Below are 25,463 nucleotides of genomic sequence, written 5' to 3'. Positions count from 1 at the left end.
TGAGTGTGTTGCACTCTTGTTATGCTTTGTTACGCGCCGAAAATATCTCATTTTTCGTCACACGTTGGAGATAGCGCAGCCGATGATGCGGCTTCTTTTTCGTAGAGCTAGTATTCACCAGTCGGTGAATGAAAGAAATTATATCATGCAAGCGTCGCTAAATCGACGTGATACCGATCTTCTATCGAGAGATAAAACAGCAGGCCGAGAGAGATCGGTCGAAAGCCGGGGCAGAAAGCGCAGAGGTTGATACAAAAGAGAAATTCAAGATAAAATATTTTGCGTAAAATTACAAATCAATTCAGAAATTACGAAATGCTGACCGAGAGTGTGTCGCAATTCATTATCGTGAGACGAATGTATAAAAAGAAGCGACGGAGATAATATTGCGACACTTTGCATTTGCAGCGCGCGATCCGGCCGCCTTGAGGAAACTAATGGCGAATACTGAAAATTTTCGCGGCATTATCTTGGCGTGTACTTTGATACACAAGAACGTAAGTTAATCAAATTATTTTTTCTCCAAATATACAGAGTAAATATCTCNGGGGGGGGGGGGGGGGAATATGGAGATCTTAAAAGCAATCGAAAACAATTCGATGTGGCTTCCGAGTTGGCGTCGCGTCTTTCGAGGATTCGTATCTGAGGATATTTGTTCCGAATATGTGTTTGTCGGATACAAACTTTCGAAAGACGCGGTGTCAACTCGGAAGCAACGAATCGAATGTTTACTCACACTGCGAAAGCTTAAAATTTCACCATAAAAAAAATTCCCCTTCCACGGTATTCCTCCTTCGAAACTTAAAATCAAACGTGCTCTGAATACATTTCTCATTAAAAACGAAGGGGATATTTAGCGTTCTCCTTACGCTCGGCCACTCTGTACACGACAAAAGATGGGAAGCACGAACATATGAAATAAACTGAAATCCAAAAATCGATCCCTCATTTTGCTCACTGGAGGATCTCACCGATCAAGAGACAAATCCGTTTAACTTACTGGTTTATTCACTTCTCGTTATTACCGTCTACTATACAGTGTACACTGGTCACGTGCTACAAAAGCAGTACATATATTTAAGTATTATGCACAATGTGATGAGGATATTGCGTAAGAAAAATAGGAGGATTTTCTTTATGGAGAAATCCGTGAACACATCCGTAAAGAGAAGTCAACTAAATGCCACTTCAAACACAAATAACCCGTTTCGATTANGAGAGAGAGAGAGAGAGAGAGAGAGAGAGAGAGAGAGAGAGAGAGACGGTGACTTCAAAACAGAGCTCGGGGGACATCTCGCTTTGGTATGTCGAATACGCGCAACTCGCTCGGCTGTTTATTATTCGTTGGGCATCGATTTTTTTACGGCGGGTATCCGCGTCATACGGACCCTCGGGAGAAATTCAGGGTAAAATTCAGGGAAATTTAAATCCAGGAGAAAATGTCGAAGAATTAAAAAATTGCATACTCGCACCGCACCCCTGTGACGCCGATTATCCGTGCGCGTTGTTGCGTGCCGTGCGACGCGGTGATTGGTGCGTCACGGGTACCTTACGCGATACGAGTATGCCGATCTACACGTATGTCAGATCAGAACCTTTTGTTGCCTTCCTTTTGCTCCCGAGTTCCGCTTTAAAGCGACGTGTGCTCTTCGCTCGCTAAGCTATCTGTATCGTCGGTGTCCGAATTAGTTGCCGCTTGCACCCGAGCGTACTCGTCCGTGTCGATGCTTTTACAAAAGTGAATCGCGTACTTCAACTTTTGCCGTAGAATGGCCTTGCACGAGTATCTCGGCATTTTCAGAAGGAAAAAGCAGGTGTAGCTTTCGGGAAGAAAATGGTCCGGTGGGTTGTACTTTTCCATCACCTGGAAGCGAGAGAAAAAAAGAAGCCAATGAGAACGCAGAGTGGCTATGAGTGTCGCGTTTTATATTCTGCGAAAATACAGATAAGAGATGTGAGATCTGCGCCTCCTTACTTGTAAAACGAAGTCCCTGCCTCGGAAATCTGCGATTGTGCGCGGTAAACGTGTTCTGCCCCAAACAAAACGGAGGAAAAGCGATCGCTCTTGATTGGAGAACTCCTCCATGACGTCCCAGAACCATTGGATAAGCGGAGCGCTTGGCTCGATACCTGTAAGAATGATGCCTCGAATGTTACATTCTACACTGGATTGTGTGCGCACGCGCAAAGGAACTTCTATAGAAGAGAAAATTTGGATGACACGATATAAATGTTTAAGGGCGTACCTTTATACGTTGCAACGGACTTCAATAAATTAATTTGTATGTCTGGACTACCGCAAACCATTGTTTCAAGCTCGGGCCCGCTAAACAATGCCAAGAGGGGCACAGGAACAACTTTGGATAAACCTTCCCGTACGGCCGCTACTTGAGCGTCGAATTCGTGTAATCTATAATCTAACGCCAGCCTCACGTACTCCTGCCTGTTATCCGGCGTTATTTTGAGATATCTGCGAAAATTCACAACAAGCAACGTATTGAAGAATTCACTTCTCACGGTATACGCAATTGCACCGCAGTGAATGCATCGCTCGCGGTACCTGTTGGACAGTATCACGTCGTGTCCGGAGGCGGACGGTGTGGAGAACGGCATCTCCAACGTCTGAAAGACTTTCTCGTCCGGGTTCATGTCTCTGATGCAGAGCAAGCCAGGAACGTAGTCCCTGTCGATCTCCGTCAGATCCGACGGCGTCAGAGGCATACCGGCGAGTTGCTTCCAAACCGGCTCGGCTAGATTCAGGCTCAACGGGCTGCCCGTTCTGATGGCGATGCCCATCAGGATGCCCAGGAACTGGAACATCGTCATGTGCAGCTGCGACTCGGAGAACGAGTTTAGCAGGAAGCAGTCGCGATTGGTGCCGTTGTCGTCGCGGCCGTTCGGCGTAGGCATGAGCAACGGCAGCGAGCCGTTCTGCAATTCGTCGCACATCTCCGCTATGCTCTCGCTGTAGCCTCCGCCGCAGTCGTCGACGCTTTCCCCTGAAATCGCGATATTTTAGACTCCCGGCTATCTTCTATTTTGTTATCTATTTATTATTTATTTATTCACTTATTGTCTACTTATCGATTGTTAAGATAAAAGGAAAGTCTTCGGAATATTTTACAAACGTGTGCTCGATCGATCGCATCGCTTTGTCGACACATTCTTTTAATTTCCAACGAATTGTTCAACGAAAAAACAGGAATCTTAAGGCTCGGCTCCCGAACTATGCCGCTACTATGTCAACGCGGAGATCTCGGCTGGCTACTCCGGAGAGCGTTGAGCCATTTCGTCGGAACGTCTCGCCATTCGGAAGATCACGCGAATACGCACCGACGAATTTCACTTTCCACACTCTATGAGGTAGAAACAGCACGTCTTGCGTCAGGAGGGACATCTTGGATACCATCTGACCGAAGACCGATTTGATACCGTCCGGACCGGCGTAGCCGCCCTTTCCTCTCGCTCTCTTCACCTGTATCCTGTTCAGTTCGATCACGGGCCCGTGTTGGCGGTCCCTCACCATCGTGGCTTGCACGACTTTGCGGAAGGTCGCCTCTTTGATGGTGTAAACCAGCATAGGGCCGAGTTTGTCCAGGCCGATGTATCCGGTAGTCGGAAACATCGCCAAGGAGGGGCACAGGAGCTCGGCGAAGTGGTGCAGCAGTACCAGTCTGTTGCGCAGCACGGAGAACGGTATCTCCTTCACCAGGTCGTACTCCATAGGCGCGGACGCCGGCATTCTGCTCTGCGTGGCCTTCGCCGTGCTCCAGGCTAACGTATGCGCACTGCCGCACGCTACTCTCGTGATCTTCTTGCCCTGCAACGCGTGCACCAATCGTGGCCTCTGCAGGGCGCTTGTAGTGCCGTCGCCGAGCTGTCCCTCGTCATTGTCGCCCCAAGTGAAGACCTCACCCTTGTCGGAACAAGCGACGCAGTGCAACGAGCCCGTAGCGATCGAAATGATCTTCTTCCCTTGCAGCGCGGCCACCTTCCGTGGTCTTCGCACATGGTCGTCCGTGCCGTGACCCAGACGATGATAGTCTCCCTTGCCCCTGCGCGCATATAACCGAGCGAGAAAACGCGTAAATGATTAACTCGTCGGTTGAAAAAGAGAAAAACAAGCAACTCGCTTAGAAATGATGTGCGAGCAGGCTTGGATGAATTTATATTTATTTCCTAATCAAGTCAAGAATTGAAAGTTATCTAAAGAAAAACTAACTTGATCAAATGGAAATATATAAAACATAAAAGCTGGGTGTTGTTACTCACCAGGTGTAGACCGCTCCGGATCGTGTTAAGGCGACGGAGAACTGGCTGCCGCACTCGACTTTGATGACACCGAGTCCGGCCAACGAGTCGATCTTCAAGGGAATCTTGCAACCGTCGCTACCGCCCCTGCCTAACTTGCCGTAGTCACCGTCGCCCCAACTCCACACGTTATCGTCGTCGGTCACGCAGAGTGTCTGCGCGTCGCCGCTCCCGCAGGCCACGTCGATCACCTTGTAGTCCTGCAAAGCCTCCACCACCTTCGGTCGTAACTGGTCGTCGCTGTCGCCGTGACCGAGACGCCCGTACCGTCCTGCAATCGATTTTTTAAGCGTCTTCAAGGGTTCCATAATCGAGTTAAAAACCGTGAGAAGGATTAACTTGTTGGCTGAAAGAGACTAATAACTCATTAGAAATTATGTGTGATATGAGCAGGCTTGGAGCAAGTTAATTTTTATTTTCAACTAAGTTGAGAGTTGAAAATTACTTAAACAAAGACTAACTTAATTCAACGTTAAGTTAATGTCATGTTAAATTCACTTATTAAAGTTAATTACAAAACCATGTGTGCATGTATACATTTGCATAAATAACACTTTCGTCATAGTTTGAAGCCAAAGGCGCATCATGTTACATCAAAATCGTCCGAGTCGTCGAGAAAAGAAGCACTCGACCCTCCTTCCGGGCTTAATCGTACCTTTGCCCCAGGTGTACAACCAACCGGCGCTCGTGATGGCGGCGCTATGGTGACCACCGCAAGCTATGTCGACGATCTCGATGCCGAGCAAGTCCTCGATCAGTTTCGGCCGATCGTACGATAGTCTATTGCCGTGTCCCAGCTTGCCGTCGTCGCCCTCGCCCCACGAGTACACGTGACCCTCTGAGCTCAGGGCGAGGCAATGCTTGCCGCCCGAGTTCACAGCCACCTTCTTGATGAATACGTGTTGTATCGATTCTAATAACGTCGGGACCATGACGGAATCCGTTCCTCCAATCCCGAGGCGTCCTGCAGCACCGTAACCTGCAATAAAAAACGATCTATTATCTATTAAAATCTACTATCTATTAAAAAGATCTATCTGTGCATCTCTATTGGATCAACTGACGCATAGAAGTGACATAAATAAAAATAAGAAAGAATAATTTCTCTACCGGTCGAGTAAACCTTTCCATCGGCCGTTACCGCGAAAAGGGTCTGTTCACCCCCGGCCAGCTGAATCGGCCTGAGCGCCGATAGGCTCTCGCATGGTGCCGGTAGCTTGATCTTGGCGCCTTCCAAGCCGCCCAATTGACCCCTGTGGTTGTGGCCCCAGCCGTAAATCGCGCCCGATCCGTCCCACGACAGCGTCCAGTCCTCCGGTCTGCGATTCAGCCATTGCAGCAGTTGCTCGTCGTGGCCTTGCTTGAATATACCGTGATTCTCGTGGTCCTTGCCGCACTCCGCGTCCCCGTCCGTGGTCATCTCGTTGAGCTGCTTGGTCACCTCGTAGCAGAACGCTCTGGGCAGGGGAGTGCGGTTCACCAGGGACTTGGCGACGCGCGCCGCCAAGCAATACCTGCGGAACCAGGACCACTTGTGCACCTCGGCGCAGCACGGCATGGCGTCCAGCTCGAGGTCGCACGCCAGCGCCACGAGGACCTTGAAGAAGTCGCTGTGCATCAGCTGCTTGCCGCCCCGGACCAGCGGGTCCTCGTAAGCGTACTGCCTGAGGAGGGCCTGCGGCAACGAGCCGAGCAGAGAGGACAGGGCGACTTCGGGCTTGATCCCCGGCCCGTTGGTGTAGACCACCTGCAGCTTTTTCAGCGCCCACATCCTCTGCTGGGCGGACAGGGTGCTCAGCTGGCTGCACTGAGCGAGCGCGGTCGCCAGGCGGGAGGCGACGTTCCTGTCGGAATTGATCAGGCTGTTGTCCATCAGCAGGTGCTCCGCCACGGCTATGGTCGGTTGGGAGAGCACCGCTCGGTCGGAGCCGAGCTCGTACGGCGCGAGGGTCGTCAGCACCGGGTGCACCGTGAACCGCCAGCCCCAGCCGTTGACGGAGCCGTCCGAGGAGAAGCGCCACCTCAGCTCGTCCCCCTGGATCCTGATGTCGGAGGACCACTCGGTCCACTCGCGGCCGGATCGCACCGCCACCACCCGGCCGCTGCCGTCCATGATCGTGAGCGGGTCGTGCCGCTTCTCCGTCGAGCACTGCCTGTCGAACTCGACGCGCAGCGCCTCGGCGCCGGGGATCTTCACGCTGCCGGTCAACGTCGTGTCGTCTATGTACGGATGCGGCGTCTCCTGCACCACCGACTGCGGCGTGTTGCTCACGCAGTTGCTGTTCGCCGCGGTGTCCTCCAGCTCGGTCACGCACTGCTCCAGCAGCATGCCGCCGATCGTGCAGTTCACCTTGCCCAGGGCGATCAGCACCGTCGAGATGGTCTCCTTGGCGGACGTGCAGACCCGATTGGCCACCGCCAGCTTCAGCAGGTCCACCAGCACCCTGGCGTCGTCCTCCGTCAACGCCGACGTGAACTCGTCGAGGCCGGAGTCGGTGGCGGCGCCCTCGCCCACCACCTGCGCGTTCGACGTCAGGGTGGCCGCGATCACGCTCATCGCGCCCGTCGACATCTTCGAGGCGCGCGACGACACGCTCGAGCTCGACATGGACGGGAACATCGCCAGCGGGAAGTCCTCGGACTCCGGAGTCATCCTGGGACTGGTCGGCACGTTCGCCGCCTCGGCGACGTTCGCCGGCGCCTCGCCCCCGCCTTGCGCGATGTCGCCGACGTTCTGGTAAACCGCGTGCTCCGTGCTCGAGGTCATGCCGGCATCCGCCGCCGACGGCGGCACGTCCGTCAAAGGCGTGTGCTTCGCCGGGGCGCGGTCGAGGTCGGTCAGGGTCGAGTGGCTCTGCAGGGCCGTGACTATCGCCGTGCGCGCCTGCATTATGAGGAGGGCGTTTATCACGTGCTGCAGAGCCTGCTGCTTCGCGACGTTGCTCTCCAACGAGAGTATTATACTGGCGAGGGACGGTCGGCTGGCGACGGCGTTGCCAGTCGTCGCCACCGCCCCGGCCTGCTCCGCCACGTTACCCAGGCCCAGGCACATCTGACCCAGCGGATCTCTCGCCGTCTGGAACGTGACCGGCTCCTGATTGCCGTTCGTCGGCTGGTCCACCAACACCCAGGCGATGCTGTGACTCGACCCGCAAGACACCCGGTTCACCCTCGCGTCCTCCAGCTCGTGCACCAACGACGGCTTCCTGTTGACGATCGTGGTGCCGTTGCCCTGCTGCCCGTGGTCGTTGTCGCCCCACGCGTACACCTGGCCGGTGTCGGTTACCGCGAGACAGTGCAACGCCCCGACCGCCACGTGAACGATCTTCTTCCCCCGCAGACCCTCGACCAGCGTGGGCTTCCTCACGTGGTGATCGTTGCCGTGGCCGAGACGAAAGTAGTCGCCCTTCCCCCACGTCCACACCTCGCCGTACTTGGTCAGAGCGAGGGAGAACTGGGCGCCGCATTCGACCTGAACGACTCCCAGGCCGTTCAGTCGGTCCACCAGCAAAGGCGTGTAACAGCCGTCGCTCCCGCCCCGTCCGAGCTTGCCGAAGTCCCCGTCGCCCCAGGTGTAGACGCAGCCGTCGGCGGTCAGGGCCATGGTCTGCGCGTCCCTGCTGCCGCAGGCCACCTGCACCACCCTCTGGCCGCTCAACGCCTGCACCAGTTTGGGCTTCGTCTGCGTGCCGGTGTCGCCGTGGCCCAGCCTACCGTATTCGCCCAGGCCCCAGGTGTAGAGCTCGCCGTTGCTGGCGATCGCCGCCGAGTGCCCGGAGCCGCACGCGATGTCGCGGATTCTCTTCGACTTGAGCGACTCGATCAGCCGTGGCTTGTCCAGCGTCGTGCAGTTCCCGTGACCCAGCTTGCCGTCCTCGCCCTCGCCCCACGAGAACACTTTGCCGTCCTGGGTGAGAGCGAGGGCGTGCTTCCCGCCCGAGTGCACCGCCACCTTCTTGATCACGTACTGGCTGAGAAAGGGTATCGGCTTCGGCTCGCAGATGTTGTTGTCGTCCCCCAGACCCAGCCTGCCGTTCGTACCTTCCCCGCACGCGTAGAGCTTGCCTTCCTGACTGACGATGAAGAGGGTCTTGCTGCCGCCGGCTATGTGAATCGGCTTCAGCTTGGACAGCACCTCGCTGTACACCGGCACCTTGATCTTCGAGCCCTTCAGGCCGCCCAGCTGGTCCTTGTCGTTCAGACCCCAGACGTAGACGGCCGACTGCTGGGGCGGCGCATCGGTGCCGCGTTGCGCCGTCACCTGCTCCTGCAGGACCTCCCAGTCGGACGCGAGGAACGAGACCGAGGTGGTCAGCTGGTTCTCGAACACCCTCTTGCGCCCTACGACGCGCAGACCGTGGATCTTGCAGTCTATCCCGCCGTTTCTGCACTGCTTGATCGCGATCTCGACGCACGGGTAGTACTCCTTCATGTCCTGCAGCAGCGTGACGCTGGTGTCCGAGTGGCGCACGCTTATCGTCGTCAGCTCCACCAGGCTGACGAACGAGTCGCCCGCGTTCACCGCCACCACCGACGGCATGTAACTGCTGTCCTGCGGGTCCGCGATGATCTTGAGGGAATGTATCAGGATGCCGGGCAACATCTCCAGCCGGATCCAATGCTTGCCCTGGGAGCCGCAGCTCTGCCAGTACTTGCCGGAGCCGTCCACCAGTCGGGTCGCCCAGTTCTCCCGCGACGACACGCTCAGAGTCCGGATGCACTTGGACCAGTCCTCGATCAGGGACGGCTCCGTCAGATCCTGCCGGTGGTACCTGCCCGGCTTGCCGGCGTAGACCGCCGCGGAGCCGGGCTCGGCGATCCTGTTGAAGCCGTGCCGGTGGGACCGCTTCGTGTAGAAGCAGTTCTCGCAAAGGTTGTAGTTGTCGCAGTACTTGCACTTGAACCGGGGCCCGGAGATCGGCGATAGGCAGCAGGAGTTGCAGATGACCGAGTGATGGCAGGACGGCACCTTCTCCATCTCGGCGACGCAGCCGGTCCACGCGACCTGCTGCGGAAAGTCGACGTATACCTCCTTGCCGTTGTTGATGATCTCCGTGATGACGCCGACGCTGTGGTGATTCACGGAGCCCCACTTGTACTTCGGCACGGCGACCGACGCCTTCACGCGCACCTTGTCGCCGACCTTCAGCGTCGGCGGCCCGGGCAGGGAGGGGGGGTGGCCCAGCAGCTCTATGTGGATGAAGCGCACCCAGTACATGCTGCCCCTGCGTTGCCACGCGACCTGCGCGTTCAGATCGTGCAGGCCCTCCGGATCGATCTTCACCACCTGGCCGACGTCGCCGTACTCCACCTCCTCGTAGCTCTTGCAGCATCGCACCAGCATACCCGGCACCACGTTGTCCCGCACGTAGATCGCGTACTCGTCCACCGACAGGAAGTCCGAGCGCTTCATGTACGTGGGCGGCGGCGCGCCGCCCATCGTGGAGGCGGTCTCCTGCGCGGACGGCGAGTCGTCCATGTCCTCGCTGATCGAGTCGTCGATGTCGGTCAGCCCGTCCGGACTGGACAGGGTCTCCGTGTCGCTGAGCGCGGCGTCCGGATTCTCCAGCAGCCAGCCCACCACGCTCTCGGCGGTCACGCTGCCCTGCTCGCCGACGCTCAGGCTCTTGATCGCCAGCTCCACGCTCCTCTTGTGGAAACCCATCTCGACCAGCTGGGCGACCAGCGGGCTGACCGACGCTGCCGCGGAGCTCCTCCTCGCGGCCACGTTCGCCTTGCAGTGCCTCTTCTGGCTGGACGTCAACGAGACCAACGAGCACTCGGATATAGGCGTGGTCGGGTCCGAGGCGGTGATCCCGGTGCGCTGGATGGGCGTGTGCCGCAGCTCCGACGCGAGGTACTGCGAGACCGCCAGCGCGGCCTCCTCCATTTCTCGCCGCTTGAAGATCGGCTTCAGCGGCTGCGGCTTCGTCGAGCGCAACAGCATCTCCTGCAGGAGCGTGCAGCAACTGTGCCGCTCGTCGTCGTTCACGTCGCTGCTCAGCGGACACTTGAGGATCCTCCGCAACTTCGACTGGTAGGCGAGCATAGCCCTGCCGGCGTTCAAGGCAGCGAGCTGCTGCTGCTGGGTGCGCAGGATCGAGGCGTTTACGACGCCGGCGATCACCGGCATACCGCCCGGCCGCATGCCGGAAGTGGTGCCCAGGAACAGGCTGGCCCAGGTGGATATCAGTTGCTCCGTCAGCGGCATCCGGTCCAGCTGGAACACCTCGGTGACGCGCTTCACCGCGTAAAACGGCACGATCTTGCGCGCCCTGTCGCCGGCCTGCAGCTGCACCACCAGCTTCGAGTGCTTCGTGAACCTGCAGACTATGGCGAGCTCGTTCTCGTGATTCACCAGACCGCCGATCCTTATCCGATTGTCCAGGCCGCCGATCACCACGAGGGTCGCCATCACGGTCCTCTGGATGTTCAGACTGTTCTCGCCGTCGTTCTCGTTCATCTGTATGTGAATCAACGGCCCGTCGCTCAGCAGCTCCGCCGTCAGGGCCAGTTTCGCCGCGAGGAAGCGGTTGATGATCGCGTTCCAGCCGGGCAGACTGTGCAGCAGCCTGATCAGCCATATCAGTTCCTCCGCCACGGTGGAGCTGTACGACGCGGTCAGGGACATGCGGCACTTGTTCGAGTGGAGCTCGACGTTCGGCCCGATGTCGCAGGCGAGCGCCACCTGGCCGAGTATCTCGAAGGTCCTCTCCAACAGCTGCCTCATGTCGTTCAGGTCCCTCTCGACCGCCCAGGAGGGCAGGACGGCCGCGAGCAGCCTCGTCACCGTGATCTGCTTCTCCAGGCAGGGCTTGCTCTCGTCCACGACGATGCTCAGCAGGAAGTCCAGCCACGCTTGCGAGCTCAGGGACTTGCACAACTGCTTGGACCTGGCGATCGCTCTCAGCAGGCCGAAGGTCGCCCAGGTCTCGTGATGCTGCCTCGCCAATTGAACGGACGTGTTCGGAACCTCGCCGGTCTTGTTCGCGGCCGATACTATACCGTGCAGCGTGGACGCCAGGATCTTGATGGACGTCGCGGACACCTTGTCCGCTTCTATGCCGCAGGAGAGCAGGATTATCCGCAGCAGGGTCGTCGAGGCGGACTTCAGACAGGTCGTCGGGTACAGTTCCCGGCCGCGTGAGGCGGCGTTCTCCGGATTGTCCGCGTCGGCCGGCGGGTCGCTGTCGATCTCGTCGTTGTCGTCGTCGGGAGGGGTCGGCGGCTCGGCCAACTTCAGGTCGTACTTACCCTCCTTGCCCATACGGTACGAATTCGTCGCCCCGTTGTCCCACTGCACCCTTATCCAGCCGTCCTCGCCGAGCTCACCGATCACCCTGCCTTCGCCGGGCGGCGGCCCGTCCTGATCGCCCCACTTCCAGTCGACCCCCCGCACCACTCGCGTGCCGATCTTCATCAGCGCCGCCAGCTCCATGCCGCTGAGCTGAACGCTCTGCGGCTTGCTCCGCTGTATGGTGTCTTCGTAAATCGCCGTGATCTCCGTCCTCAGCCGCGAGGCCTCGCCGCCGCCGCCGCCACCCTGCTGGCCTTGGTCCTCGCCGGCATCGCAGAAACTCGTCGCGGACGACGGACCGATTTGCCGCAGCAGAGTCAAGACGCTCGACAGCAGGCCCGAGTTGACGAGCAGGCCGATCTTGTTGGCGCACTGATAGCTGGTCAGCATGCCGAGGATGGTCAGCAGGAAGCGCGCCCTCGGCAACTTCCGCAGCCACGTGTAGGTACCCTGGTTCAGGCTGCTCTTCCCGCTGATCTTCTGCTTATTCGGCAGCTCCGCCTGCACGACGTACGCCCGTAGCGCCTGCACTGCCCACGAGGTCACCTCGGCCTCCGCTAGGATGACCTTCGACTTCTGATAAGGAGTCGTCAGCTGTATGTTGTAGAGGCAATGCGTGATGCCGTCGCTCAGCGACTTGTTCTCGTACGTGAGACCCAGCCAGCCGTTCAGCAGGGAGTACTTCACCGACGTTACCAGGTAGTCCTTCTTCAGGAGCTCGCGCATCATCAGGATACCCTGTTCCCGCACCTTGGCGCGCTGCATCTGGCAGTACATGGCGCGTCGCAGCGTCTCGACGTCGCCGCCGATGCCGTTGTTCATGACGAAGTTGATGATGTTGGTGGTCAGGCCGTTGTAGTCGGCGGTGGCCCACTGCACCGGCCCGTAGCGGATCCTCTCGGTCATCTGCATGATCTTGTTCTTGATGTCCGATATGTCCTCCAGTTTCGCGGAGGACGCAGCGGCCAGACCCTCCTTCGAGGAGGTCGTGCTGTCCTCGTCCGGCTTGTTCTTCGCCTTGGCGTTCTGTATCGACGCGTTCAAGATGTCCTCCGGCTTGCCGCCGCCCGGTGACGCTTTGTTCCTGCGAATGTCGGCGATCACCATGCGGACGGCTCGCTTGAACCTGGAGTCGGTGTGCAGCAGCTGGAGATCCTCGAAGCCCTTCACCTCGTAACTCGTCGCCGACCTCACCTCGTAGAGGAGGAACCGGCACCGCTCCTGCGCGGGCGCGCAGACTTCCTTGTAGCTCCTGTTCTGCTGCTGCCTGGTCCGCACCAGGTTCCACTTGGCCTGGTAGATCGCCCGCATTATGTCGGCCAACGGGGCGGTGAGTTTCGCGCTGTTGGCGGCTTTCAGTTCCTCCTCGGCCAGCGCGAGCGCCTGTTGGCCCAAGCCGAGGTGCTTTATGATCACGGCCAAGAGGGCGCGACTGATCTCCTCGACCGGATGGTCGACGTAGAAGTCGGCGTGCGAGAACACGTTGTCGGCCTTCTGATGCCGGTCGATTATCGCGAGGAACGCGCGCACGTGAGCGTCGTCGGTCTTGTGCGCCTCCGCCAAGGCCTGCACGAAGCCGACCGTGCGATCGTCGTTCTCCCTCTGCTGCTCGTTCTTCGTGTGTATCGGCAGATTCGGCGGTTCCGTGGGCGAGTTCGCGGCGGTCGACGTGTTGCTCCTCGCCTCGTCCTTCTCCTCCTCGTAGGGGTTCGGCGGCTGCAGGACCTGCAGGCCGCCCCGCAGGAAACTCGCGCTCAGCCAGACGCCGGCCTCCTCCTCCGCCGGCTGCAGCGCCAGACTCTGCCGCATCCTGTAGGCGTGCAGTCCGAGCAGGAACCCCAAGGCTCGCTCCGTGTCCAGGAGGGACGAGCAGACGTCGGTCACCTCGATCGTGAAGCTCGCGTTCTCGTCGGGCTCGGCCTGGCGGGAACAGAGATGATGAAAGCGACTCGCGATGACTTTACTCGATAAATTACGGTAAAATGCCCGGTGGCTTCGGAAAACCGTGTGAAATGGTTGATTTAGAAAAGAACCAGGGGAACAAGAAAATTTTGACACGAAGCTCGGAAGGAGCATCTAGCACCGTTCAGATGAAAAAAAAAACACCTTAATTGACTATTATTTATTCATCAGCTACCCGATAGACAGAATAAAGTCGTGGAAAATAATAGAAATTACTTCGGAGATTAAACTTTTACCTGACCTTTTCTAAGCAAACTTGGAACTTCACGGAAAAAAAGGCGCCGAGTACACCTAATACAATAAACTGCCATCTTACCGTAAAGTTTACCGTAAATAATCGCCACTTTGAATCTGACGGTGATTCTATATCTCTACCTGGGAGTAATGGCCGACGAAGCAGGAGTCCATCATGCCGCGGGGCGGCGCAGGGCCGTTGGGCGCTCCTGGCTGCGTCCCGCTGCCGTCGTCCCGTCCGATGTACCTCTGCAGCACCTCGTAGGGCGACCACGAGCCCTCCTGCCTGATGTCCTGTATGTCGTAGACGTTGTTGTTCACCACCACCCAGAGGCCGCCGTCGCGATTGTGGTTCTCCAGATCGGCCCAGCGTATCAACGTCGGCTCCTCCTGCGTGGAGATCTTGTTGCCGAGTTGGGGCGCGATGATGCCTGGCCACGACAGCTCGTCCGCCTCGTTCTTCTCTATCGCGGGCGTCAGTCGGATGAAGTAGTCGAGCGCGTCGAGGACGGGCGCGATCATCTCCATCCAGTTCATGTCGATCAGCAGCATAGGGCAGTCGACCTTGAGCAGTATCAGGCATACCACCAGCTCGGAGAAGAGCACGTTGATGATGTCGTTCTTGAGGACGCCGATTACCGTGATGAAATCCTTGACGGAACGGCCGGCAATCTCGGCCGCCAACGGCAGCGTCTCGGTCACGTGTTCGCAGATCTGCGCGATGTACTTCCTCAGGAGCGACTGCGCGCCCAGCATCTCTTCGTAGAGGTCATTGGTGCGCAGCTTGCGGCCGACGCATTCGTACACGTGGCCGATCAGCAGACGCTGAAAGCACAGCAGGAGATTCAGGCTGGGCGAGTTGCCGAACTTGCGCCGATGCTTGTTCCGCTCGTTCCGCTCGTTCTGCTCGTTCGGCAGCGGCAGCTGCGACGCGCCCTGCTGCAGCTTCGACTGCGTGATGTACGTGCCGTTCCGTATCAGCTGCTGTATGAGCTGCAGCAACGAGATGGTCGTGATGTTCTTGCTGGAATTGAAGCCGTCCTTCATCGCCTGCCTCGTCTCGCTCTTGGCCTTCGCGACGTTCGACGCACCGACGTCGACGAGGAAGTCCTTCTCGTCCGATATGTCGGCGATCTCCGCCTTGACCGCGGCCTTCAGCGCCAGTTCCAGTCCGCCGTCCGCCATCAGGCTGGACACCAGCAGGTCCGCCATGAAGCGTTGGCCGTTGTTGTTCGCCGCGCCGGACTGCTCGACGTTGTTGATGGTGTTCGGCAGGAAGCTCGACAGGGTCTTGGCGCGCTCGTTCGCCGTCGGCAGCAGCACACTCCAACCGGTCTTCAGGACGTGTTGCGCCGCCTCCTGTATCGTCGCCAGGATGCCGGTCGCGCTCGCCAGGCTCACGCAACGTTGCTTCAAGGAGTTCAGCAACGTGGAGTTGGCGGCGAGCCCGACCGACTTGACGTCGATATTGTGCATCAGGATGGTTTGCAGCTGCAGCTGCAGCAGATTCAGCGTGGCCACCGCGAGGCACTCGCGATCCTGCGTGGGCGGCCGGATGCCGGGGAGGCCCTCGCAGGACTTGGCCAGGAGCGTGTCGATCAGCTGAAACGTTTCCTCGCATATGTCCATGATGAAGGGCATCCGGACGGCGTGGTCCGACCATGTCGACAAGCACCAGGCGAAACTCTGGGTTGGCCCGGTCGCCAGGCCGATGACGTTCTTCGAGGAAAAGACGTGGCTAAGCGAGGGCTTGGTGACGACGGGGATCAACGTGGGATCGACCTGACCGTAGTCGTTCCTGCCCCAACCGTAGACCAACAGATCCTCGGTCAGCGCCAGTATGTGCGTGCCGCCCACGGACAGGTCTTTGATCTTCTTGTTCTTCAGCGACTCGATCAGCTTGGGATACCTAATGTGCTCCTCGTTGCCGTGGCCCAAACGATAAGCGTCCCCCTTGCCCCAGGTGTACACTTCCCCGCTGGCCGTCAGCGCGGCGGAGAACTGGCCGCCGCAGAACACCTTCGCGACGTTGATGTCCAGCAGCTTGTCGACGATCTTGGGCGTCTTCGAGCCGTCCGAGCCGCCACGGCCCAATTTCCCGTAATCGCCGTCGCCCCACGAGAACACTATGCCGGAAGCGGTGACGCAAAGAGTCTGGGAGTCGCCGCTGCCGCAGGCCACGTGCACGACCTTGTGACCCTTCAGCGCCGTCACCAAGGTCGGCACGGTGATGTCGTCGTTGTTACCGTGGCCCAGCCTGCCGTAGTTCCCTCTTCCCCAGGTGTACAGCTCGCCGCTGGCGCTCAGGGCCGCCGAGTACGTGCTGCCGCACGTTATGAACACGATGCTCTTCTCCAGGAGCGCCTCGATCATCTTCGGCTCGTCGTGGGAGATGTTGTCGCCGTGCCCGAGTCTACCGCCGTCCCCGTTGCCCCAGGAATACACGCAGTTGTCCCGCGTCAGCGCCAAGTAATGCTTGCCGTCCGAGTGAGAGGCGATCATCGAGACCTGCTTGTTCGTGAAGCCGTTCACCTTCTGCGGATACTGGGTCTCCGATCCGTAATACATCATGTAAACGTGGCCGCTCGTGGTCAGTATCAGTAACGCCCGCTCGGTGCAGCACAGCTGCTTCACCCCCAGCTCGGCGATCGCGTCGCAGTAAACGACGGAGGAGCCGTTGCCGAACTTGACGCAGCCCCAAGCCAACACCTGCTGCCGCGAATACCCGCCGCTCCCGTTCGTAGGGAACTCGTACTCGGCCCGGACGTCCGGTAAGAGGGGAGAGGCCAGCCTGCTGAGGTTGCACATTATGATGACCGCGGCTTTCCTCAGGTCGACCGATATGCCGTCGTCGTCCGGCAGTTGCAGGTACTTGAGCAGAACTTCGCAGGGTCCCGGCACGGGCGGCTCGAAGAGCCTGTAGGACACCGTAACCGGAATCTTGTTCAGCCGTCGCAACAGCGGGACGAGCGGCGCCGTGCTGCCGGGTGGCGTTACTCGGTTGTCCTGATTCTTGTTTTTGCTACTGAGGTGCAGCAGCAACACCACCGAGTCCAGCAGGCTGGACAGGGTGGCTCTTTGTGCGACCAGCTCCAGCAACAGGCAGAGCGCCGTGTGCTGATCCGACAACGGCACAGAACGCCATGATCGTCCGGTGGTTACCTCTCTAAGGACAAGTATGACATCACGAATGCGTGTGCATGGGCGATAATTAATCGTAAGAGCGACACGTACCCGGTGACGACTTGTCGGAGAAATTTGGCCGACCTTTCGACGACTTCTAACCAGATCGGAGAAACGTTACTTTCGTCGAAGAGAGTCGCCTCGGGTAACGATTGCAACGCCTCCAGTGACTCGGTGAGCAACTCGCTACAGAACTCGACGTCCTCTCCGGACCGCCAGGCTCTTCTCAAGTACGCGAACGAGAAATTGAGTGCGGCGCGCGAACCGACGCGCGCCAATCCTAGAGTCGCCTTCTCGTTAGGCACCACCTTTTCGTTAGGCCTGCAATTTACGAAGTGTCTTTAAGCTCTAACGTTAGCATGCTAACGGCACGAGTTTTGTATTACGAAAACGTAATAAGCACAACGTGCTCCGGTGAAAATGGTGCTTTCAGCAAAAATATCCCTACAAAGCATTTGCTGCAACACGTATTTGGCCGATTTCGGCGGCATATACTCAACGTTTTCAGCAATTTTCCGATAGGCTTTGGTAAACTCGAGCTATCCCTGATCTCTTGCGGCTTATGACGCGACAAGGCGGTGAAATATCTCCGGGCGATTATCAATCGTTGTCTCAAACGCGTCGCTGATAATGTGCTGTTTGCGACTTCGCAGCACAGCTTCCGCTGCTCCTTTATCGACGAGTCGATACAGTTTCTCAAGTCACCGAGTGCTAAAAAGGAAAAAAAGAGATGTGAATATAAATACATGCATAGATATAAGTTTGGTAAAGTATATGAAAATATGCACGACTATATTTATCAATCAAAACATACAATTCGCCGAAATCCATATTGAAGTTGCATGTGGGGACATCCCTTTGTGTGTAAATACACTTGATTATTCTAGTGTGTGCAAATTCTTTAAAATAAACCAACGATTAGCATATCAATACAAATGTGTTTACATGGTGGTGGTCCCCACAGCCATGAGTCCATTATCCGCCGGGCAGGTATAGCCTTCTCAACCATCGCTGCTGTTCTTGCCGCTTCCTCTTCGTCGAGCTTTTGGCAAGGTACACAATTGCAGCCATGTTGTGGACCGCAGATCCCATCACAGCACAGACAAGTTAATACTCTCATACCACAGTAATAACGCCCATTGTTACCTGCCGAGGTAACAATAAGAGAAATTAGTATCTGTTAGCAGTTGTATTCTGTTGTCAGGTAAAATAACAAAGCGAATAAGAACGTGACAGAGTGCAAATAAAAATAAGATAAATAACAAGTAGAACAAATAATGTAAATAACAGGTGACATTATAAAACAGATTTCACCCAAAACTGATGAGCTAAGCAAATATCTGCCTGATATCCGGCTGGATGGTCTATACATACCCTTCTTCGCTTGAATTCCAACGAAATTGATCAGGCCGTCACTGAAGGATCCAATAAGTTCTCCGTCCCGCACCATCTCGTTCCACATCTCGGCCAATCCATCACGGTTAAGGAATCGTTGTAAGTCAGTCTTCAGCCACTTCGTGTCCAATCTTAGATCGGGTCTAAGTGTTATATTTAATTGGCTACTCATTTTATCTATCATATATGTACTCTCCTTATAGCTTCTCAGTATACAGCCGCTAATTCATCGATATTCAGGCATAAATAATGCATCGGATTACACTGAGATTCAGTTAAGAGCAATGACTGTCTTAGGTAAGATCATTTCTCCTCCTCGCTTCCATCGCAAGATATCAATTAATCTCTCGTCAGATCGATAAATAGAAAACGTTGCTTCGAGCACTAAGCATCAATTACTCAAGTACGGAGTCGAGTTTTCGGGCCGGACGTGATTTCGATGCGATAAATGAATACGGTTCCTCCTTGCGAGCTCCCGAGCTGACGACGACCAGGCGAATCTCAACACAGCACAGAATCCGCTCGGGAGGTTAACGACTGGCACCGTCCGCGATTTCTCGCCCGAAAGTTTTTACTCGCCCCGTCTCTCTCCCGTCTCCTCTAACCAGCCCGCATCATCTGTAAACATCCATCGTCGCTGATTAACCGTGATCCAAATTAAAGAGTCGCTCGAATGTTGTGACATCCGAGTTTCGTTATTTTGACATACACGCGACACACAACAAACCCGACAAACACGCACACACACATACTCGCACGCACACACACGCGACGTACGCTTGTACACACCCGCCGCAGTCCTCGCAGAGATCCGGTGTGATCGGCTGTTCGATTACCCACCGATTGCCACTACACTAGTATCGCCAGTATTCGCACGATAGCGCGGTAATCGAACACGCACGTGCGAACATCGTCGGCGTCGTGCGTGTAGGTGTACGCGTGTGCATAGGTGGGTATGTGGTGTATGTACGTGTGTGTCTCACGACGTGTCAAAACCACTGTCAGCTCGTTATTTCGCCGTGCGATTAGGTTAGGTTCACATTGGATCTACCTCTCGAGTGTTTCCATCGAGTGTCCGTTCCACCTTTCGCGCTGTTTATATGTGTACATCCTTGTGCATCTTGCGGATTCGGTGACTAGTGCACACCGTATATACGCATCACGCGCGTATTGATTATGGCGCTATAAACGGACACTCTCATACACACGCATATATAGGCGCACACACATTCACGCCACTTACGTAGCAATCGGCAAAACTGCCAGGCAATACACAGCCAATCATATGCGCCGATGTCATTAGCGCCGTCGATGACGGCAATATTGGGTTTAAATACCCCAACGCTGCTATTGGCTGATGCTCGGACTGCTCTTTAGAGTTCTCTCTCTCTGCACTATCTTGCAATCTTTTTTGATTTCTTCTCTCTTTCGCCGAACGCCGGACTGTGTCTACTTCATCCGAAGTGCAAAATGGTGCAACTTGACGCGACTATAAAGTGCAGGCTATTTGTTGCAAGCCGATTGGCCAACCACACGGAGAGCTGGCTTTACAGGTTATGTTTTACATCAGGCGCCGCAAATTGTGCCAGTACACTCGTTGTAGATAGAGTTATAAATTAACAAGAGCCAGCAGTGAGCATCCACGAGGACTGCGTCGCAAACATTTCGACGGAAATATGTTCAGTAGCGTAAAACATTCACTAAGATATAATCCATGTAAATTCGGTGAGAAGTACATTTATTATTATCATATTCATAAAGTCAGCATCATATGCACAATTTTATATTAATAAAAGATTCATCGTTGTATAGTTAGAGACTCACGATGAATCGGACATTTTTTATGCACTCAAAAATATCATCAACGTTCACCAGCGTCGATATGTTGCAATTTTAGGTTATCAATTGTTGGCGCAGTTGTCAGCGGGAACGACAGCCAAGAGCGATCCGGCAGCGCGAGAATGTACACGCAGGTCCCCTTCGATGTGCGGGCAACCGACGCCGACGACACATCCCCACTTAATGAAGCACGGGGAGGTAGTACCAGGTATATCACTGCAGGAATTTAGGAGACGACGCTCCAAGCTGGTAGAAAGTATCGTACAGGAGAACAACGCAAAAAACAGACAACAAATCGTCGTCATACCCGCGTCACCCAAGGTCTACATGTCCGACAAGATACCGTATGTCTTTCGACAAAATACCGACTTCTTGTACTTCTCCGGATGCCAAGAGCCGGACAGCGTCTTGGTGCTCACGTGCAAAGAGAATAGATCTTCGTCTGTTTTGTTTGTGAGACCAAGGGACAAACATTCCGAATTATGGGATGGTCCAAGAACCGGCGTCGACATCGCGGCCGAGATGTTCGGCACCGATCACGCTCTACCCGTTGCGCAATTCGAGCAGTTCCTCGCCTCGCTCCTGCAGAAAGACGCGAAGTCTATCGTTTGGTACGACAATGCTGACGTTGTTCAGCCGATCTTACATAAGAAACTGTGCCAGTTGATCGGATTGACGGACAATCAAATATTCGCCTCCCCCAAGACCTTGTTTCACCAAGCCCGCTTGATCAAGAGCGCTTGCGAGATCGATCTGATGCGGAGGAGCTGCGAGATCGCCTCCGAGGCCATTCGAAGAACGATTCAGGCCTCGAGACCGGGCATGAGCGAGCATCAGTTGTTCGCCACTATCGATTACGAGTGTCGTATGCACGGGGCCGAGTACCTGGCGTATCCTCCCGTCGTGGCGGCGGGCAAAAATGCGAACATAATACATTACATCAGTAACAATCAAGTTGTACAAAGTGGCGATTTGGTTCTGATGGACGCAGGTATGAACGGAAATATACGTACATTGAATACACGGGCTACCTGTTATCAGGATTCCTCGATGAAAATTACTTCTGTACCTTCGTCTGTACTCTTCAGGTTGCGAATACCATGGCTACACGTCCGACATAACGAGAACGTGGCCGATTAGCGGCAAGTTCACACCGGAACAGAAAGTCCTCTACGAAGTGGTGCTCGACCTACAAAAGGATCTGATAGAGGGCCTGAAAGAAATGCCGTCGCTGGACAACACGTACCATCGCATGTGCACCCTCCTGGGAGAGAAACTGCGGGATGTCGGCCTGATACCGAGGACCATCACCGAGGACAAAGTGTTCGCTGCCGCGTGCACGTACTGCCCGCATCACGTGAGTCATTATCTGGGAATGGACGTGCACGACACCGGGAAGATATCCAGGAGTATACAGATACAGCCTGGAATGATAATAACGATAGAACCCGGTACGATTCGAGCATTATCCGCGTACGTGCGTATCCGCAGGATCACTTTGCGAATTAACTTACGTGTTCCTTCGTGTGCTGCGCCACCAGGTGTTTACGTGAGCCCGAACAATCCTTACGCGCCGCCGCACTTTCACGGGTTGGGTATTCGCATAGAGGACGACGTCTTGGTGACGGAGAACGGGGCGGAAGTCTTGACGAAAAACTGCCCGAAGGAGGTGGCGGAGATTCAAGCGTTGGCGAGCCAGAATCAAGGATGTTGATAACGATACACGACGTGTAGGCGCGATATATTTTTTTATTCAAATTTTTAGGAAAAAGTATATGTGTGAGTATAAATAGACATAGGCACGCTGATCGTTATGGCGCGTATCGCGCAGTAATACGTATGTATTACTCGCATACATGTTGGTACAATCGTGTGTGATCTCGAACACCGGATTTCTTTCCCTTTCAGACAAGATCACGCGTATACGGCAGAAGTTCATACATCTTTTCAAATTCAATTGTTCGCATAATATCCATCTACCTCATGCTAAGAGCAACGCTGGGGTTCCGTCTATGCTAATGTGCGTATAGATACATTCACATATGTATGTGTAAAAATCCGAATTTTCTCCTATTCATTTCTTGGTTTCCTTATAGTTGCGCAATGCACGGCGTCTCGTCTCGAATTCATTCGGTGGACGGTTCCCGTTACTCGAAGATTTGTTCGAGCGGGAACAGATGAATATTACATACCTGGAACCAATAGAGTATCACCAGAATCAACAACAACAGGGTGTAGATGAAGAGAGCTAACGTGATCATTGATGTGCGATAAAACTCGCCGGTGTCGCGATCCACGGCACAATCGTAATGATATTCTTAATCGGTCAGGGCTGTACATAATTCTGCGACATACATGCGCAATCGTATGCGTGACCAGTACAATATCATTAGAATACCTTACAAAGTAGGGAGGAAAAGAAAAAAAATATCCGACCAATCACTCTCTCTGCCCGAGGTGATATCCCAAAGACAAGTATACAAATTAATATGCCAATATGTAAAAAAGAAAGAAAGTGTACAATAATAGACGATAAAGTGGCCTTTAAATGCAATTATGCGTGACGGTATGTCGCAACGTTGTTAACGCGCTGCGTACAACGACGTGGCATTTACGACGCGTCGATTTCGGTGATCTCAGGCGTGGGACTCTCGCATCTTGACGTCGGCTTGCTTGAGACTGACGTAGTTCGCGAGCTGCTTCGTCCGCAAACGAGACCACACAATGTGATTGTCCAGCGCATGGATCTGCGCAGCGGCGATCGCAGCGGTCTCCGGATGCAAGGCCGTCGTACAGCCGAGTCCTGCAAGTGCAATGTCGGTTTTACGGCTTTTCACGAGAAAGAGGATTGTTAGATCGTTGCGACGAGCAGTAACACCGTCGGCGGGGTATACTTACCCGAGGGAACGTCTAGCGAGGACCACACGTCTCGTGCGGCACTGTCCGGCTTGCAAGGCGGACAGTTGATGACAGGCAAGGTGGTATTGCCTGACAGCACTGGGCCCAGGCCGTTGCTACGGCCGGCCACTGCTATGAGCACCACCTATGTAAAGAGGGAAGAGTAAGAGAAAAGAAAAGAAAAAAACTCGCGATAAACAGAAATAAATGTGAGCCCTCTAAGGCTATCGTTGCTTTTTATCGTTCTTAACGAGCCTCACACGCGATCGAGCGCCGCATGATCGAACGACGGACCACTTCGACGGGTCAACGCGGGCGCTCTCGATATACCAGTTTATCTCCGCTCGTTATCGCGTCACGGGCAATGATCGTGAGCAACGTCGCGCTGCAGCGTGTCGTACCTTTTCCTTGCAGTTATCGTATTCGGCGAGGATATTCAAGGTCTCCACGGTGCTCTTGTGGGCACTGCAGACTCGGATGTCCGTTCTCAGGCCCAATGCCGCGGCGTGCTTCGCGATCTTGAGGCAATGCTCCTCGTCGGACGTCGAGCCCATGAGCACGACGATCAGCGGGCTGGGTCGCGCGAGGCAGTGGTCCAATTCGCTCGCCACCCATCGGAAGTTGATCTTGACCTTCTCCAGATCTTCCGGCTTCACTTCGCGCAGGTCCCGGTACACCTGGTGAGACAGACACGGATTAGGTGGACCTGGAAACGACGCTACGTCGGCACGGGGGCGGCCCGACGAAACTCTCACCTGCTTGTCTTTCATGCATCTTTTGTCCCCGGCAGGCCACAGCCTCCAAGAGTCACTGTCGATGATGTCGGCGACAAGGATCTCCCCGTTGGTGTCTACGCCGAATTCGATCTTCATGTCTATCAAGGCGCAGTTACGCGTGGCCCAGGCTCTCTCGAGAATCTCGAAGACGGCGAGAGCGGTGCGCTTCATGATGTCCACCTCGTTCCTGGTGATATTCACGCCGCCCACTCGGAAACCGGCCGAGATGATTTGCTGATCGGACCACTGCGGGTCGTGATTAGCGTCGTCCTTGAAGAACGTCTCTTGTAGAGGCGGGTTGAACGTGTATCCTTCCGGGACTCCTGGAAAATAATCACGGATGTACAGGGTGTCCCGACTGATCCTGTCGGTCCTGGGAATTGAATGTGCTGTATTCCATTAAAGAATCAAAGTGCGTCTATATAATATAGACAGGGACTATGTATATTTAGACACACCTGGATGCCTCTTCAGGAAGCTACCGGTCGCCATTCTTCGGGTGACCCACTCGATCGGTACCATGTCGCACTTTTTCGCCACGAAAGACTTCTCAGCGCCATGTTTGACGAATGCCGTCTTCAGACCGACTTCGGAGAGCAGCTTGAAGACCTTCACAGTGGTGGTCGTGCTGATCTCAGCTTTCCCCTCTAAGTTATGGGCCTTCGCGCCGTCTCCAGCCGTAATCCGGTCCTTGCTCACTAGCAAGCACAATGAAGGGTCGGTCAGAAGTTCATAGACTTTCTTGGTCTTGCCTTCAATGATCAGCTTCCCAAGCTTAAATTCGCCAGACATATTTGCTGTAAGAACAGAAAATAATACGTCAGTGTATTATAAATTTGAATGCAATCATGCTGATGATATATCCTATATTGACGAATCGTTATCCAGTTTTAGAATTGTCATAAGTGTACAAATGTTCTTTCTCTCCCTCCCTCTTTCTTGGTATTCATTTCGTAGGTCACACGACTATTGATTGCGTAACTAGAAACGACTCCGCAAAGAAAAGGAAGGGGGGGCGAACACCTTCGCTCGGAGCAACAAGTAGTTGCTCCGACATATTTATGGTACCAAGTCGGTCGTCGAGGACCGGTGTTTCAAATAACTGCATTATCACGCGACAAAATCATAGACATATCGACAGGTACATATCGACAGATTAAATTAAACAACGATTTCCGCAAGATTACAAACTGTAATTCAGAAATTATCCGTCGCAACGAGAAATTAAATCCGACACGATCTCAAACCTAACCTAACTGTAGAGCCCAATTCTAGAACCAAATATACACAGAAGTATGCTATTTATTCTAGCCGAAATTACTGCTCTATCCGAGCGATAGGGCGTAGTAACCTTTTATCGCGCACTATTCCGAACTCACCATTCAATCCGCCACTTTAATGTCTACTATTTGAGTGAGTTCAATCTCTGCCCGGTCTTCGAGTATATTCGTTTCTTCAGCGCGGTCCCCACTACGCGCGGGAGCCGCAGCCAATCGTCGATCGGTTCGAGCGATCCGTGATATTATCGTTTATTATTCTTTTTGGTCGGAAATCACACACGCGGATGA

At 54.9% G+C, this 25,463-nt stretch overlaps 3 protein-coding genes across 7 annotated transcripts; 1 reads left to right on the top strand and 2 right to left on the bottom strand.

Moving 5' to 3' along the window:
- Nucleotides 1-986: 986 nt before the first annotated feature.
- Nucleotides 987-19,692, bottom strand: LOC106746180 (E3 ubiquitin-protein ligase HERC2). 4 transcript variants are annotated; one of them, XM_014622448.1, is made up of 14 exons: nucleotides 19,434-19,692; nucleotides 18,362-19,000; nucleotides 17,933-18,133; nucleotides 17,488-17,698; nucleotides 17,039-17,308; nucleotides 13,946-16,970; nucleotides 5,422-13,528; nucleotides 4,967-5,290; nucleotides 4,273-4,582; nucleotides 3,334-4,055; nucleotides 2,561-2,999; nucleotides 2,247-2,470; nucleotides 1,976-2,130; nucleotides 1,631-1,864 (listed from the first exon to the last, which is right to left on the bottom strand). In XM_014622448.1, the coding sequence occupies exons 2-14, from the start codon at nucleotides 18,564-18,566 to the stop codon at nucleotides 1,631-1,633; spliced, it is 14,427 nt and encodes a 4,808-aa protein (XP_014477934.1). In that variant the 5' UTR covers nucleotides 18,567-19,000; nucleotides 19,434-19,692. The 4 variants fall into 4 exon arrangements, with proteins under 4 accessions (XP_014477935.1, XP_014477934.1, XP_014477932.1 ...); XM_014622446.1 differs by lacking the exon at nucleotides 19,434-19,692 and adding an exon at nucleotides 19,172-19,253; XM_014622447.1 differs by lacking the exon at nucleotides 19,434-19,692 and adding an exon at nucleotides 19,092-19,114.
- Nucleotides 19,693-19,919: 227 nt separating this feature from the next.
- LOC106746184 (probable Xaa-Pro aminopeptidase 3) lies at nucleotides 19,920-22,423 on the top strand. 2 transcript variants are annotated; one of them, XR_001374579.1, is made up of 5 exons: nucleotides 19,920-20,107; nucleotides 20,280-21,212; nucleotides 21,310-21,672; nucleotides 21,763-22,000; nucleotides 22,130-22,423. XR_001374579.1 is itself a non-coding variant. In XM_014622470.1 (5 exons), exons 1-4 carry the CDS (start codon nucleotides 20,059-20,061, stop codon nucleotides 21,933-21,935), a joined length of 1,518 nt encoding a protein of 505 aa, XP_014477956.1. In that variant the 5' UTR covers nucleotides 19,920-20,058; the 3' UTR covers nucleotides 21,936-21,951; nucleotides 22,130-22,423. The 2 variants fall into 2 exon arrangements, 1 of the variants encoding a protein (XP_014477956.1); XM_014622470.1 differs by having other exon boundaries at nucleotides 21,763-21,951.
- On the bottom strand, nucleotides 21,953-25,371 carry LOC106746186 (multifunctional protein ADE2). The gene is made up of 6 exons (XM_014622471.1): nucleotides 25,275-25,371; nucleotides 24,354-24,692; nucleotides 23,875-24,218; nucleotides 23,521-23,796; nucleotides 23,120-23,264; nucleotides 21,953-23,024 (listed from the first exon to the last, which is right to left on the bottom strand). The coding sequence occupies exons 2-6, from the start codon at nucleotides 24,685-24,687 to the stop codon at nucleotides 22,858-22,860; spliced, it is 1,266 nt and encodes a 421-aa protein (XP_014477957.1). The 5' UTR covers nucleotides 24,688-24,692; nucleotides 25,275-25,371; the 3' UTR covers nucleotides 21,953-22,857.
- Nucleotides 25,372-25,463: the final 92 nt, after the last annotated feature.

Source organism: Dinoponera quadriceps, unplaced genomic scaffold (assembly GCF_001313825.1).
Source record: "Dinoponera quadriceps isolate SergipeBrazil2010 unplaced genomic scaffold, ASM131382v1 scaffold566, whole genome shotgun sequence".
NCBI classification, from domain to species: Eukaryota; Metazoa; Arthropoda; class Insecta; order Hymenoptera; family Formicidae; genus Dinoponera; species Dinoponera quadriceps.
This window is presented reverse-complemented; position numbering and strand designations above follow the sequence as displayed.

What these genes read in the sequence shown, in the direction of transcription:
- LOC106746180 (XM_014622448.1), bottom strand. Translation starts at nt 18,566, where the DNA reads ATGATAGATAAAATGAGTAGCCAATTAAATATAACACTTAGACCCGAT. An exon ending in TGGAAAGGTTTACTCGACCG is followed by an intron (nt 5,291 to 5,421) that starts GTAGAGAAATTA and finishes TTTTTATTGCAG; the next exon opens with GTTACGGTGCTGCAGGACGC. An exon ending in GTTGTACACCTGGGGCAAAG is followed by an intron (nt 4,583 to 4,966) that starts GTACGATTAAGC and finishes AATCGATTGCAG; the next exon opens with GACGGTACGGGCGTCTCGGT.
- LOC106746184 (XM_014622470.1), top strand. Translation starts at nt 20,059, where the DNA reads ATGTTCAGTAGCGTAAAACATTCACTAAGATATAATCCATGTAAATTC. An exon ending in ATATAATCCATGTAAATTCG is followed by an intron (nt 20,108 to 20,279) that starts GTGAGAAGTACA and finishes TTGCAATTTTAG; the next exon opens with GTTATCAATTGTTGGCGCAG. An exon ending in GATAATAACGATAGAACCCG is followed by an intron (nt 21,673 to 21,762) that starts GTACGATTCGAG and finishes CTGCGCCACCAG; the next exon opens with GTGTTTACGTGAGCCCGAAC.
- LOC106746186 (XM_014622471.1), bottom strand. Translation starts at nt 24,687, where the DNA reads ATGTCTGGCGAATTTAAGCTTGGGAAGCTGATCATTGAAGGCAAGACC. An exon ending in CTTCCTGAAGAGGCATCCAG is followed by an intron (nt 24,219 to 24,353) that starts GTGTGTCTAAAT and finishes ATTATTTTCCAG; the next exon opens with GAGTCCCGGAAGGATACACG. An exon ending in CTCGCTAGACGTTCCCTCGG is followed by an intron (nt 23,025 to 23,119) that starts GTAAGTATACCC and finishes TTGCACTTGCAG; the next exon opens with GACTCGGCTGTACGACGGCC.